This window comes from Kickxella alabastrina (assembly GCF_025024165.1).
Source record: "Kickxella alabastrina strain RSA 675 chromosome Unknown BX661scaffold_52, whole genome shotgun sequence".
In the NCBI taxonomy this organism is placed as follows: Eukaryota; Fungi; Kickxellomycota; class Kickxellomycetes; order Kickxellales; family Kickxellaceae; genus Kickxella; species Kickxella alabastrina.
In genome coordinates, this window is record NW_026251523.1 from 14,506 (window position 1) to 29,089 (window position 14,584).

Consider the following 14,584-nt stretch of genomic DNA (forward strand, 5'->3'; position numbering starts at 1 on the left):
GCAATCTTGGGCTGGTCCTGCACGTGTTTGACCTGCTGGTCGCCACGATGTTTCCTGAAATAAAGTACCAAATGGATTAAGTTGATTTATTTGTTTTAATTTCTGATTTGCTCACATGAAATACATTGTGTTGCGCAGGTTCTCGTGCACCTTGACCAAATGGTACTCTCTCTTCGCCTGCTGCCGCTTCAAGGCCTTGGCCGAGCCCGCTCCCGATGCCCGATTAAACCGCGGCAGCTCGTCAAACGCGTGGTTAAGCTGCAGGCGGCCCTTTCCAGTCAGCCTGTGCGCATAGTACAGCGAAGCCGGCATCGTTACCGGGCGCGTCGTAATGCCGTACGCGTAGCTCAAGTGGTACGTCAGCGTGCGCAACGTCTCGGGCTCCAGCTGACTGTCATCGTGCGCCACCACGTAGTATGTCGGCTTGCTGACGCCGTGCACGGACTGGTGCGACAAAAGAAAGAAGCTAAAGATGCCCGGATGGCAGACTCCAGCGGTGACCACGGTGCCTGGCGGGCAATTGGCCAGCACCCTCGCGCCGCCAGCCTCATCGCCAGCCTCCCCTGCCTCGCTGTCGCCACCTGGTAGGAAGCGCGCGTGGTGCCGTTTGCGCGCCAAAATCAGCGTGATCCGCGGGCGGTACTGCGGATCCACCAGGGCGCAGCCGCGGTACATAGCCTGCAGCTCCAGCTGCTTCACCACAGCCATTTGCTTATCATTAACGCCATCGCGATAATAAATAATCCTCTCTGGTTTCCGCCCACCAGTCTCGCGGTAAAAAACACGCAGGGCGTGGCGCATCACCGTGTCGAAATTCTCTATATATTCGAGCTTCTCCGGCTGCTGCAATACAGTACCATGGAACCGGCCACCGCCAGCACAAAGGTCCATTGAGGCCACCACGGCGGCTACCGACATGCCACCTGCCTCTGTCGTATGGCTGACATCCGCAGAGATAATCATCGTCGGTACGCTATTGGGCTGATCGGAAAGAAGCGGTGTGTCCAGACGCGTGGTGGTACCGCCTAGTTTCAAGTTAATCTTGAGCGCGAGCATCCCGAGTAGCCGCGGCGTATGCGCACGCAACAAGTGGCTAGCCTGCAGACACTGAGTCTGCACGCCCAGTTGTGTATATGCCAGCCGCTTGACTTCGCCATAAAGCGCCGTCGACGTCGACGGCAGCACACAGAGGAGCAACTGACAAGGCACTTTGCCTCCAGCCGTGGTTGCTGCTAGGCCGATGGCCTGTTGCATGGCTTGTGCCAGGTTGGCTTGTGGCGCGCACCGGTGGATCGGCGGCCTGGGATTATGCACGGCAATCCCGAGCTCCGCACATACCTTGGTAAGCTGCGCAACGAGCTGCTGTGCCTGCGCCTGCGCCACCTGCGGTGCCAGCAAGAGTACTGCCCAGGAGTACAGCTGCCCGCCAGTATACACCCCCAAGGCACCCCCATCCTTTCCTCCCTTTTGCTGCTGCTGCTGCTGCTGCTGCTGCTGTGGGCCGAGTGTCCAGCTTCGACCACTGCCCTGGATTCGCACTGGCTGACTATTCTGCGCCAAAAGCTTTGGTTCCTGGAGCTGCGTGGCCGGAAAGTGTGCCGGCTCCGTGTGGATTTTAATCCCCATATCGGCGACCCTCGATAACCCTTGATTCTGTGCCTTGTCACCCAGTTTTAGGAGCACCGCGCGCAATACCTGGACGCGCCACTGGGGCGGCATCACTGTTGCCCTCATAATTGCCCGCAGTGCGCCGCCCTCCAAGACACCAAGCCGCTGTCTATGCGCCAACCGACAGTGCACCAACGGTACTGTGGCGCCTGATGCCGTGACCACACAGGGAATTCCGGGATTCCCCGCGTCCAACCCGTATGTCTTCTGGTAATGCTCTGCGAGTGATTCCCCGTTGATAGTGCAGCTATGCATGGTGTTCCGGGTAAGCGAACGTACTTGTACTGGTTGGGTAGCTTCGGGGGTGAGCACACGGAGACCACGAATTGTTAGCTCAAACCCTGGCCACCACCCCCCACGCTGCTGGGTGAGGTCCTGGGCGGATCCGAGGAGCTGCTGGGCAAGCGCGTAGAGGTCCGGTTGGTTGCTGATAGGCGCGCCCCTGGTGCTGATATTGAGGTAAAGGTGGTTGCACCCGGGGCGCACAGTCAACCGGTGTATCCACCAGATATCGAACCCGCGATCAGTCGCTATACTGTTGGATGGATCCACCTGGTGGCCGTCCAGGTCCTCGAATACACGCAGGCTGCTGCGCACTATACTGTCCAAGGCAAAAAGCATCCCTTGGATATACCCGTCTCCAACAACCTCGCCCCCCTTCTTTCCCTTGGTGTTGCTGTTGGCTTGCTGGCAGTGTTGCAGGAGCACTTTGCGCTCGTATGTGCGCAAGTGCCGAAGAATTACTCGGAAATCATGCCCGTCATGCGTAGCCGTACGTGCGCGTTCTGCTGTGCTGCTGTTTTTGTTTTCCATGATGTTCGGCCATTTTTTGTGCAGGTTTTTGGATGAATATGCATAATCGCTCGAGTCAAAAACCAGCAGAGTGTCCTTAAACGCCTTTTTGAAAATATCCTGCCGAAGATCTGTCTCCTTAATTTGCCGACTATCCGTTCCTGTGTCATTTGTTGTTTGGTTGGATTTGGCGTCGAGGTTTGTTATTTCTACTTTGTATACGTGGATATGCTTGCTGGTGAGCTCCAGTATTGCGTGGTTGGTCAGCACTGTTGTATCGCCTGTGTGAATATCGGCGGGTTGCTGAGGGTATACTGTAGATTCATCGTGTGACTCCATCGTGTTTATTTTCTTTATTGGAAAGTAATAATGGAAAATAAAATAAAAAGGATTAAACAAAAAATTTTAAAATAAAACTGGAAAATATTGGTCGAGATATTTTAGGCACAAACGATTGAACCAATGGTTTTGTGATCTTGTGGGTTTAATTCAATATTATCACCAGAGGTTTATTATTCATATATCATATATATTGTGATATGGGCTGGTAGCCAGGTTGCAAATAAATCCCACGGAATGCAAGACATAATAGATATTTGGTTTTCTATTCAGTTATACTTTTTAAAGAAGAAAAAATTCCTTGTTTATTGTTTTTTTTTAGCTCAATGAAATTATTTTTAGGGTTATTAGCTCAGACGTGTCAAGTGGTAGTGCTAAAGTGCTTAAATGTGCTCCCACCCCCTTTTTTGGAAAATAGGTTTTGAAATAAGTGACTGCCATATCACCAAAATACAATGGACAATATAATAATAGTCAACAGTAATCATATTTTTTGCGTTGAGTAGATATTAATGTAGTCACTATTCTAGTTAAGCTCATTGCCTTATAAAATATTTTCTTAATGTTGATTTAGTGGCAAAACCAACACGGTTGCTTCTAATCTTTTTAAATTATGTCTTTGGATGAATGAGCGAGTTTATTGATATTAAACTAAAAAAGTTTTTGTTTTCTTACTACACAACTTAAGAACATTTTTATGTATATGATATATATTCACTGCCTGCCACAACTGCGTTTGCAATAATAAAAAACCCACGTAGTCAATTTATTTTTAATACGACAGACCAATTATATTTGACAATATCAAAATATCTGTTTATAAAAAAAGAAAAAGAATAAGACCTATCCGTAAATGCATTTTTGTCACTCTAGAATGCGCACAAATAAAATAAAAATAAACAGGGGTGCGCAACACATCATTAGATTAATTTTTATTATATTCACATATAACATCACACTTTTCTCACCTTGCACGGAGAACAATAGTGTGCCACAACTCGACTTTACATAATGCACACGGATTTAGTACTTTGCAATCATTGTTATTTTTTGGTTGCAATTAGTAAAATCGTTCATTGATAAATATATCAAGTGGATGGTCTAAAAATTACAATTAAATTTAACAAATTAAATGTTCAAAAGCAGTTCTTATACATAAAAATGGTTAATTTGGGGTTTTGTTAAATGAATTAAGAAATTAACATCACCGAAAAGCTAAAAATAAAACAAGGTGCGAGCAGTAAAGCAGTGCAACAAACATTATAAAAAGCAGTGCCAAATCAGCACCCCATAAAACATTAAAGCAGCGCAAAATACGTCATAAGAAGCAGCGCCAAGAAAGTACAAAGGCAGCAGCGGAGCAGCATTAAGCAAGCACCAAGGCAAATAGAGCAATGTGGGCAATGCTGATAATTGTAAAAAATTATTTAATAGCTTAAAATAAAAACTATAAATAAATGCATATGTTGCATTATCAACAGTTTATATTATCAAACAATTATTTATCAAATTATTAGCCAGATTTTAACATATATTTACAATTGACACTAGCTATTTTTATGTAAGAGAGAGTGTAAAAAGAACTAGTTATCTAGTGTTAGAAAAGTAGGGGTGATTTTATAAAGGGTTTTATTACTAATGTTTCTAAAATATTACTAGGGCCGGCCTCGTTTTATATATGTGCTTCGTCGCTTTTGTTGTGTACATTGCCAATTGTGCACTATGTTGGCAAAAACTGGTTCTTCTGTGAGCAGACTGGTAGCTTGGCAAGTCAGTGTTGTGGTTTTTGTGTGTATGCACTCACGCGTGTGCATTGCAAAATGGGGAGCATATCTGGGCATCATTATTATGCCTCCCTAATTTACTCTTGGATAATCCAATTAGCATCTTATCAATTGGCATGCAGGTGGAAACGTGTTTCATGATTCTCAACCTCAACATCCACTTCCATATCTTCAGTCTGTGCAACACTATTTATAATTCTGATTTATATATTAGATTTATATTAACTGACTATGGTTTTAAATTATAAAGCTAATTGTGAATATTCAACAGATTTTTATGATGATCTGTGCCAAGTTAATGCACCAACCACGTTTAACAAAGATAGTAAATTAATAATTCATGTTACATGCCATACTACAAAAAAAGAGCTTCAAAACAATTAAATCATATAAAAAATAATTTAAATAATTTAGGTAAAAAGTTATAATAAGACAGAATTGGGTACAACTTTTAATAACAGTAATAACAATAATATAATAAATATTTAATTTGATGTTAGTGCACTTGGAATATGTTTTTAGAAGTTTAAATTTACACTTGATGAGTAAATTACTATGTAACCGCAGCAGTGTGGTGCCCAACACACATTTCAAGCCACTATCCTCCCTTTTTAAGAATCAAGATCGCCCTCATGGCCACTATACACATTTCTGTTATTGCTGGCTGACATCAAGGAACACCATGATGTTTACAGCGCTTCCCACACAGCGCTGCCCCCTTTTTCAGTTTAGTAAGTAATTTTTAAGACTTGAATATATCGATTTAGACCCACATTTTTATAGAGGACGACAAGCAGGATTAACTACTGTTATCATCGATCCCCTTTTGGACAACTCATGCATTCAGCCAATTTTGAACACTGGTGGCATCAAACAGGAATACATTGTGCGCCGTCTTTGCCAGTCGCCTCTGTACGTTGCTTTTTTACAACAAACAACACGGCCATACTCGCTTGTCTCGAATTGTATTAAATACTAAGGTAACGGACCAAGGTTCTAGAAAAAACCACATTCATTTTTGTGTTTAATTAATTTTTCAATGCATTTATTAACACCACTATTAATAGTAAGCATAACCACACTACTGATTCTACCCTGTTTCAAGTTATAAATGTATTGGGATCAACTGATCAACCAGCCTTCATTGTTTTTGTCGACCTTCCAGAGCTGGATTTAGCCAGGCATGCTTACACTACATTGCCTATCCTTTTAGTCACACAGTGACACATACCACATGATTACTCTCTCTTACCTCTCCAGTGCATAGCACTCATAGTATACCCCTTATTAAATACATAGTATTATATTGTTTATATTGTTTATATCTCGTTCACAGAACGTAGATATTTCAACAATTATAAGCCATGTTGGAACTTTTCATTACTCATTCCTAATAAATTGGACCCAGCCGCAGATCTTGTGGTTGAGATGGTCAGCAGACTCCGGGTATATCCAGGATCGACAGATGTCATATTGGAGGATCTCAAGAAACGTGTGGGCGCTTACTACCAGGACAAGAAGCTGGACCTGAATATGAGGCACGGATGGCAGGAGCTGACAGAGGGCAGGTACACAATGCTGGTCAACAAACTCCAAGGGAAGCGCGCAAAACAAGAAATGGTGTCTTTAAACGAGATTGTAGGCAAACAGAATGACTGGTACAAGGGACACTGTGGCCTGCAAATCGAATGGGAAATGCAGGGATCCTTGCTGTCTGAGAAATGCCGATTGTTGATTAGAACTCTAATCTTAACAAACATCCAGAATACCAAATCCGCGATAAGCTGAAGACAATGGCCTGCCGAAGTGGCCATGGATGACAGAAATTAGGACGGCAGATCGAGTGCCCGGGTTTAATTTTACAAACACCCTAGTGGACACTTCCACCGCTAGGCAATTAGGCCCAGATTTGGGTAATTTCAAACCACACTGCCCCCCACCCCTAGAATATTTTTTCTTATAGAGGCATGTATTCAAGTTCCTCAATAGAGCCCATGATGGGTAAGGTGGCATAGTAGATAATCAGCCTTAATGTGACATCAGAAATGGGGCCGAGTCACGTGACAGCGCAGACGTGTAAAATATGTTTATGATATTTTACGCGTACGGCGAATTCTGAATAGTGAGCTCTTCAGCTCTTTCTGTAGTCTCATTTTCATTAATATATATTATAGCTAGTCCGAATCTCATTACACTTAATCATTATTTTTTATTTTTTGCTTGTTTTATATTTCGCTCAATGGATCTATTTTATCTCGTTTCCAAGTTTTTGAATAATGAAGATTTCTAAATTGTGTTTGTATGGATCCATCCTAAACCACTGTGTTATCACCAAGCCAAAGAAACAAAATAGCCAACAAAATTAAGTCATATAATTATTGTGAAATTAATTTCAAATAACATATCACTAATCGTTTACTCTTGGTCAATTATCGGCCTATTATATTTCCATTAAACATTGTTCAGTGAGTGCGATTATATCAGGAACTCCATCGGTTATTAGGCGCATATTGCAATTGGGTACAATCACGCAATATGACTATTGAGCCAGCCCAGTAGAGTGATATCAATATTCTACGTTTTTAATAAGGTATTTCTTTTCAGTATTTAATCTTGTAGGTTCCGTATTTTCTCAACCTTTCACTTTTCTCACTTTGCTAGTGAACATGAAAAAAGCTTACGCTTGACTGTGGGCAAAATAGGTGATTGGTCAAATAGCATTATTTTGTTATATTGAGAAAATGCTGAATTCCGGATGGGACGGTACAAACAGTCCGTTGTCAGACAATCTCCTCACAGTGTGTGTGTATGTGAATGTGAAAACTTTTTTTACCAATCCCCAAATAATCGGTTTCACTCGTTCATTGGTCCAATCACTGCTACAAACTTTATTGAGACTCGTCTGTTTGCGAAAATATAGCACCAATTTTTACCAGCCAACGAGAAACAAGACAAACTGTGAGTAAAAACTAAAAAATTTAACACGTTTTTGTGAGCAATTTACTCAATATCTTTTGCCACATAAAATGTTAATAGTGTATTGAAATTATATTATTGGATGATATTAACTTTGTTCATATTGCAGGACAAGGAAAATGGACATTCCTCAACCCAATTTTGACTCCCCCAAATTTTATGCACTACATCTTCCCCCCCCCTTTCTCCCTTTGTTTTCTTACTAGATAATAGTTAAAATAATCGTAGATCCATATTGTTCACCAAAACTGAAGCGGATATACTGTTCAAAATTTTCACCCTTTTGTTTGTTGCCGTTTGTGCTAGCACACAATGGTCCCGAGTGAGAACACATGGCCCAAAGGGGGAGAGAAGAAAAATAAGACCTTTGGGAATGTGAAAAAATACAGCAGAACGAAAACCTTGCAAACTTTTTGTTATAAAAGGTCGACCAAAATTCTGTCTTCCTCAATATCTTTTGTTCATTTTTTCTTGTTTCCTCCTCTCCTTTTTACGTTTTTAAAACAAATATCAGCAAGTATAGTTTATTCTGTTGACCAGATTAAGCTTTTTTAACGTACAACTTTTCACTTTTAACGAAATCCTTTCTTAAATACTTTTTTTCCTGTTTTTAAAAATGGTCAAGTTTGCTTCTGCCCTTTTCCTTGCTTCCCTTTTTGGTGCTTTTGCTAGCGCTCAGCCTGTTGTCGCTGAGGCCCTGGCTCCCCGCAACCTCGTTATTGTGACCGTTTACGAGACCGTCTATGCCACTGCCGTTGCCGCCGTCAAGCCCACTTCCTCGGTCCCCGCCATTGCTGCCAAGCCCACCTACGCAACCACCCAGGCTGCCCCCGTGGCTCACGCTGCCAAGACCACCGTGGCTGCCGCCTACACCACCGCCTTCAAGCCTACTCACACTGCCCCCGAGCCCACCTACACTGCTCCCGTGTCCAACGACTGGAGAACCGATATGCTGGCCAAGATTAACGCCGTGCGTGCATCTGCCGGAAAGAGTGCTTTGATTATGGACACTACCCTGAACACCGTTGCACAGTCGCACTCCGAGTACGAGAACTCCATTCACTCGATGACCCACAGCGACCCTAACGGCACCCTTGGCACTCGTCTTTCTTCTCGCCATATTGACTGGAAGGGCGCTGCTGAAAATATTGCCTGGAACCAGCAGGATGTTGCTAGCGTTATGAGCGCGTGGACCAAGAGCTCCGGCCATTATGTTAACATGGTTGGTGACTACACCCATGTTGGTTTTGGCCAGGCCGGTCTGTACTGGACTCAGGATTTCTACAAGGCTTAAATGTTTTTGAGCTTATTTTCGAAAGAAAAAATGTAATGTTTGTATATCTTTTTTACAAAAAAATAAAAAAATTGTTGATATGAAAAAATACTTTATTGGAGTACATATTGTTACAATATTGAGAGAAAACTATAAAATAGACAACCGCTTTAATTTTAATATTACTTAGGCCTTGGTGCGCACACGCTTCTTGTCGTACTTGCGGAAATGTCCATGGATATCCAGCAGAGCCATTGGAATACGTGACGCAATCCTATTATCCATGAAGTTGTACTGCTCAGTAAGGACGGGGAAGAAATAACCATGGCCCTTTGTATTCTCATAACTTCTAATCACTGTCCCCAGCCACCATTTAGGATGACCGTCGCCGCCTTGCTTGACCCGGATTATATCGCCCTTGCGGATGGACAAGATACCATTGTATTGCGACTCAAAATCTGTGTGTGCAATGACGAACCGCGTGTCTACAGTCAGGCTGTGCCTGTTGCGGACGCCGGCGGGCCGCATGCATAGGCGGTTGTAACGCTTCATGAATGAGTACGACATTGATGTGGGGGGTATATGGGGAAACTAACAGAATTGATTGTACTTGTCAAAAGAATATGAACCTTTTATGTATGTGTGGAGCTGTGTTTGTGATTTTTTGTTGTCAGACTGACTGGAGCAATGTTGTGGCTGCTTGCTTGTGCGCGAAAATATAATGCGAATGTGAGTAAACCAAATAGATGAACTGGTAACAAGTCTAATTAAAATAAAAGTACAGAAAATGATTTGTTTTGCTAAGTTATGCTGTGTTGTGTTGTGTAGCTGGTACAAAATAGTATACAAATATGTTGAGATAAAATTTAATGCAATAGTGAATATGAATGGATGAGAAAACTAAATAGAAAAAGTAGTTCTGCTCTTCCTCGGAGGACAAATAGCCGTATTCTTATACTCACCAACAAGGCCAGCTAACAAAACAAAAAATTAGAAAAACTGACAGTGTGCACATGGCCTTTGTCCATTATTGCTACTTTTTATTTCAAAGCAAATAAAACTGCCACTGTTCTCTAGAAAAGAATGATAAAATAAAAAGAAAGGTGAGGTAGGATTGCGACTAAAAACACTTAGTTTTTCTATTTATTTTATGTTCATTCTGCAAAACAATAGAGTGCAGAAAAATAGTGCTTTATAAAATGCACTGCCCCTTTTGCGCTTTTTAATCTCTTTTTTATAAAGGGATTTATGCACTGCATTATAAAAAAGAGAGCCAAGTGCAGATTCCGCTGCCCCTCCTCTCACCCTTTCTATCACCCACGCTCAACATCTACTTTTCTATTCTTTTTTGAAAGCAACAAAAAATTAAAGAAAAAAACGAAAAATAACCAATTTTATAATATGCAAAAGTACTAAGTGGCACATGGGTACCCATTCCTTTCAGATTTTTATTATGCTTTCTGTCCGCAACCAAAGTAGTTCTGTGTATATTTGTATGCAGGGATGCGGCAATGCCAATTTTTACACTTTCATACAAATTTCGGACTTGGCACCACATGCTCACACTCTGGGGTTTTTGGCTTAGTAGCTCCTTCAACTTTGACTGTTATAAAGCAATCCGCGGTATTCAATTTTTATTACGCACTCCTTCTCTCATTGACGCTCTCTAAAACTCGTTGCCATTAATGTCAACGTCTCATTTTTAAAAGCAATTTAGTTTTTTATCACACAAAGCAACAAACCAAGAAAGAAAAAAGTGATTAGTACTTCTTTTGTTCGTTTGAAAGACAAGTAGAAAATACATGGTAGATCCAAACTACTTTGTGCGCTCATGGATCCTACAGTTAAAATTAGAAAGTAGGAAAGTAAAAAAGGAGAACAGGTTTTACCAGGTTTTTATTTGTGTGACCATTATTGTCAGAACTAATTCAGCTGGTAAAAAAGTGGGGATGTCATAATAGTATTATTATCTGGATATGTTTCCCCAACCGCCAAGTGTAAACAAACGACTTTATTTTTCAAAATCAGTTATGCACTGCCAAGCATGAAATAACCTTCGCTACAGAATAAACCTTTTTTCCCAGCTGATTTGCCATTCCACCGATTCCACATAGAAAACTCACACAAAAGACATGAGTGATTTACTAATGATGATTGACCACGTCCATTGGGAAACTGGTTTTTTCTTTCTCAAAACAGCTTGATAATGGCATTTTGGGGTTTATCTGTTAATTTTGTAAGAAAACCTTTGTTTCGCCGCGTCAATCAGCACATTCAGATATGCCAAACATTAATGCACCTCCCACATCCAATTCAACCTTTGAACTTGTTCGGTCGTCACCACTTAACGCATAAAAAATGAAAAAGGTTATTGATGTTGGTGTTGTCGGAGTTGGTTTATTTTTCAGTTAAAACACAGCAAAAAAACAACAACCATTGCAACAGAAAATGCTTGTGCCAATTGCATGTCTATCAGTGAATGTTGGCGAATCTAACAATTAATTCGACAGCTGTATTATATTTTTAAAAAAAATATGCCTTCCATATAAATGCATAAATGCTTCAACTGATAATCCAATATTTTCTTAAAAGTCTGGCGCATTGAAATACTCCAAAATAGGGGAGTAGAGTAGAAAGGATATAAACATGAGCACGAGCGAAGGGAAGAAAAAGTAATATAAAAAATAAAAAATGTGCAACCAATAATAGTGGGCACAGCTTGTCACAAAAAAACGAGCAGCTCTTTATAAGGTATAAAAAACAGGGCTTTGATAAAATAATGTTTTCCTTTGTATTTTTCTGAAAATTTGTTCAGTCGTTTATTTTTTACTCTTTTCTTGTTTCTTCTCTAAGTCAGCACCTTAAACAAAGCCTTTGTTCATTTTAGTAAGAGCAGTTTAAGTCTGTAAATCAAATTTTCAAAAAACAATGTCGAAAAATGTTGCTGCTGCTGATTTACATTATTAAAATTGAACGAACACTCCTATCAAAACGCAAAATAGCCCAAAAAGGCTGGAAGGAAAATGCGCAAGTCAATTTTCGAATATATTTTTTGTACAGCTTTTTCGGCCGTATTAATTGCTCTGCGGGAAGGAAATCCGAAGGATGAACGCACCCATTTATTTTTCTGTGATAATTGAACAATTTGTGCGTTTGCTCGTTCCCCCATTATATTTATATATAAACTCACTCCCTTCGATGCCAAGGTTTTTCTTTTTCCTTCAATTTTATTTTTGAGCTCTAATTTCATCTTTTTGTTCTTTCAGCCGTTCAGCCGTTCAGCCGTTCAGCCGTTCAGCCGTTCAGCCGTTCAGCAACCCATCTATAACGCCAGCCTTACCAAATATTAACGGCACTCAACAATGTTCTACGGCCCATCCTCATTTGAGAAGAGCCCTGTGTATGACAGCATGGTTGCCGAACTGTCCCAGGAAGAAATAGATTCAATTCAGGAAATTGTCAACAGAAACGGCAGCTACTTTAGCGTAGCCGCAATCAAAGCAGTCGTCCTTGCCGAGCACCCACTGTGTATTGAGGAAGACATACAGAATGCCATCATTCAATGTATGGCAAACAACAACGCTCATAAATCAAAATCGTCCGAACCCACACAATATTCCACCACTTTCTCATCACCCAGGCTTAATGATAAGCTTGTGCCTTTTCAGTATGAAGAGCAAAACAAAAAGTGGCTCACACAGGAAACACAGCGGTTACAGCAGTATTTGGATTGTGTAGAGGGCCGCAAGAATTGGGCTGAGTGCGCGCGATATGTTGGTACAAGGACAAGCGCTCAATGCAAAGCAAAGTATAACAACATGCGAGCTACAGAGATGAAGGAACTGTTATAATTTTCCTTTTTTGCCATGATGTATTCCTGCATATTCATATGCTTTTAGATTCCTGTACATAATATATTCCTTTTTTATTGCTACTGATAAGTAAAAAAAGTATACATTTTTTTACCGCAAATACATGTACACTTGCTATATAATTGTCGATAATATTGACATTGTCACTATTGCATCATATGCCAATACTTAACTAAAAACACTTCCAAAACAAAGAACCGATTGATCACAATTGAGAGCATGGGGTCTTTATTATTATTTAATTATATGTTCTTTGTGTTTTTATCTTGAGTCGATTCACAAGCTAAAAATAATTTCATTTGTATTTTTAAAGCGCGCGACTGATTTTTCTACTACCGATATGGGTTTTTAACATCTAATCTACTAAATATAACTAATTGTTTCCAGATAGACTACAAGTGTGCTTGACGGGGTTTCTTTCAACAATTATTTCAATAAACCATTTATTTTTTCTATTACTCGGACCTTAACAAGCATTTTTAAAAGCGAATTGATGTTAGTTGATTTAATTATAATGTATATATATTTAAATATTTTACTATTTTACTATTTGGCTATCTAACTATTTAACTCATGGCACTTTAGGTCTTCATAGAGAAGCAATTCAAAAGTGCCAAGATTTATTCACTATTTTGTTAAAAAGAATTGGTGTACGACCAACCTCCCTACTATTAAATTATTTTCAGCGATAACGCCTAGTTCAGACCAGTTTGCCTTGTTAGCTCAGTTGGTTTAGAGCGTTCGGATTTTAACCAAAATGCCGTGGGTTCGACCCCCACACAGGGCGGAAGGAACAGCTAAATTGACCAACTGGCATTAGATATTTTTTGTCTAAACAAACTACAAACCCCAAAATAAGCGCTTTAATACGGAGCATGTATTGGAATTAATAAATATTAGTTTTTATTTCAAAATTTTGACGTAAATACAAAACAAGCAACCTATGTATAATTTTATATATGCAAGGTTTTGCGCTATACATCTAAAAATAACAGTGTACGCGCGATATGGTTAATGTATCAAGCGGTATGTTATTTATTGACTTGAAAGCAGAAATAAACACTTTTCAACACTCAAATTTAAGCAGCTTACCTTTTATGAATTATGTGCTGCAAAGTCTTGCAGCTAAAGTATAACAATACAACCATTATGCTGCATACTTTATTAACAAACTCAACTTCAAGTGCTGTATATTTTTTTGAGAGTAAGGTTGGGATTTTAGGCACACGTTTGTTTTGAATAAAACCAACTTTTGGGGGGGGGAAATAAAGAGAAATAATGTCACTATCACATTACTCATTTTTGTTTGAAATAAGTGTCAATTTTATTAAAAAAGGTCGACTTTGCGCTATATTTTCTTATTTAATTAACGTTATTGCGTGATTGTCCAGTATCCATGTGACAATGGTTTACATACCAATTTTTACTTAAGCACTTGATATTTAAAAGTAGCCTTTTAATTTTGTTGGGCATTAGCCAGCCTTGTCATTATTATGCAAAAGTAAAAAATAAATTATAATTGATGTATTTAAGATGCGTTTTTCCCCCCGGCTCTAGACAAAAAAAACCTGCTTTATTTATACATTTAAGCATAGTTTTATATTTTTATACACTTATTATATATTTATTATTTCGTTCTAGCAATGTCGTCCCGAGAGTTTATTTATGCCAAATATTTTAAAAATAAATACAAGGGTCCGCTGCATATTGACCAGTCATGGTCGTGTAAGCGCTTGTACATTCAGGCGAATGAAATGGCAAAATTAGAAAGCAGAAACTTATACAGATATCCTATAGTTGACCGTATCGACGCCATGTTTAAAACCACAGATTCGCTCTGTGGCTTGGACATTCATGAAAACAGCCTACCATCTTTTTTC

At 40.1% G+C, this 14,584-nt stretch overlaps 1 protein-coding gene and 1 non-coding gene across 2 annotated transcripts; one reads left to right on the forward strand and one right to left on the reverse strand.

The window, feature by feature from the left end:
* Positions 1-8,856: 8,856 nt before the first annotated feature.
* On the reverse strand, positions 8,857-9,755 carry BX661DRAFT_189929 (uncharacterized protein). The gene has a single exon (XM_051537619.1). The coding sequence runs from the start codon at positions 9,397-9,399 to the stop codon at positions 9,019-9,021; it is 381 nt and encodes a 126-aa protein (XP_051388544.1). The 5' UTR covers positions 9,400-9,755; the 3' UTR covers positions 8,857-9,018.
* A 3,661-nt stretch (positions 9,756-13,416) lies between these two features.
* On the forward strand, positions 13,417-13,491 carry BX661DRAFT_t155. The gene has a single exon. It is a non-coding gene; the product is annotated as a tRNA-Lys (tRNA).
* The last annotated feature ends 1,093 nt before the right edge of the window (positions 13,492-14,584 follow it).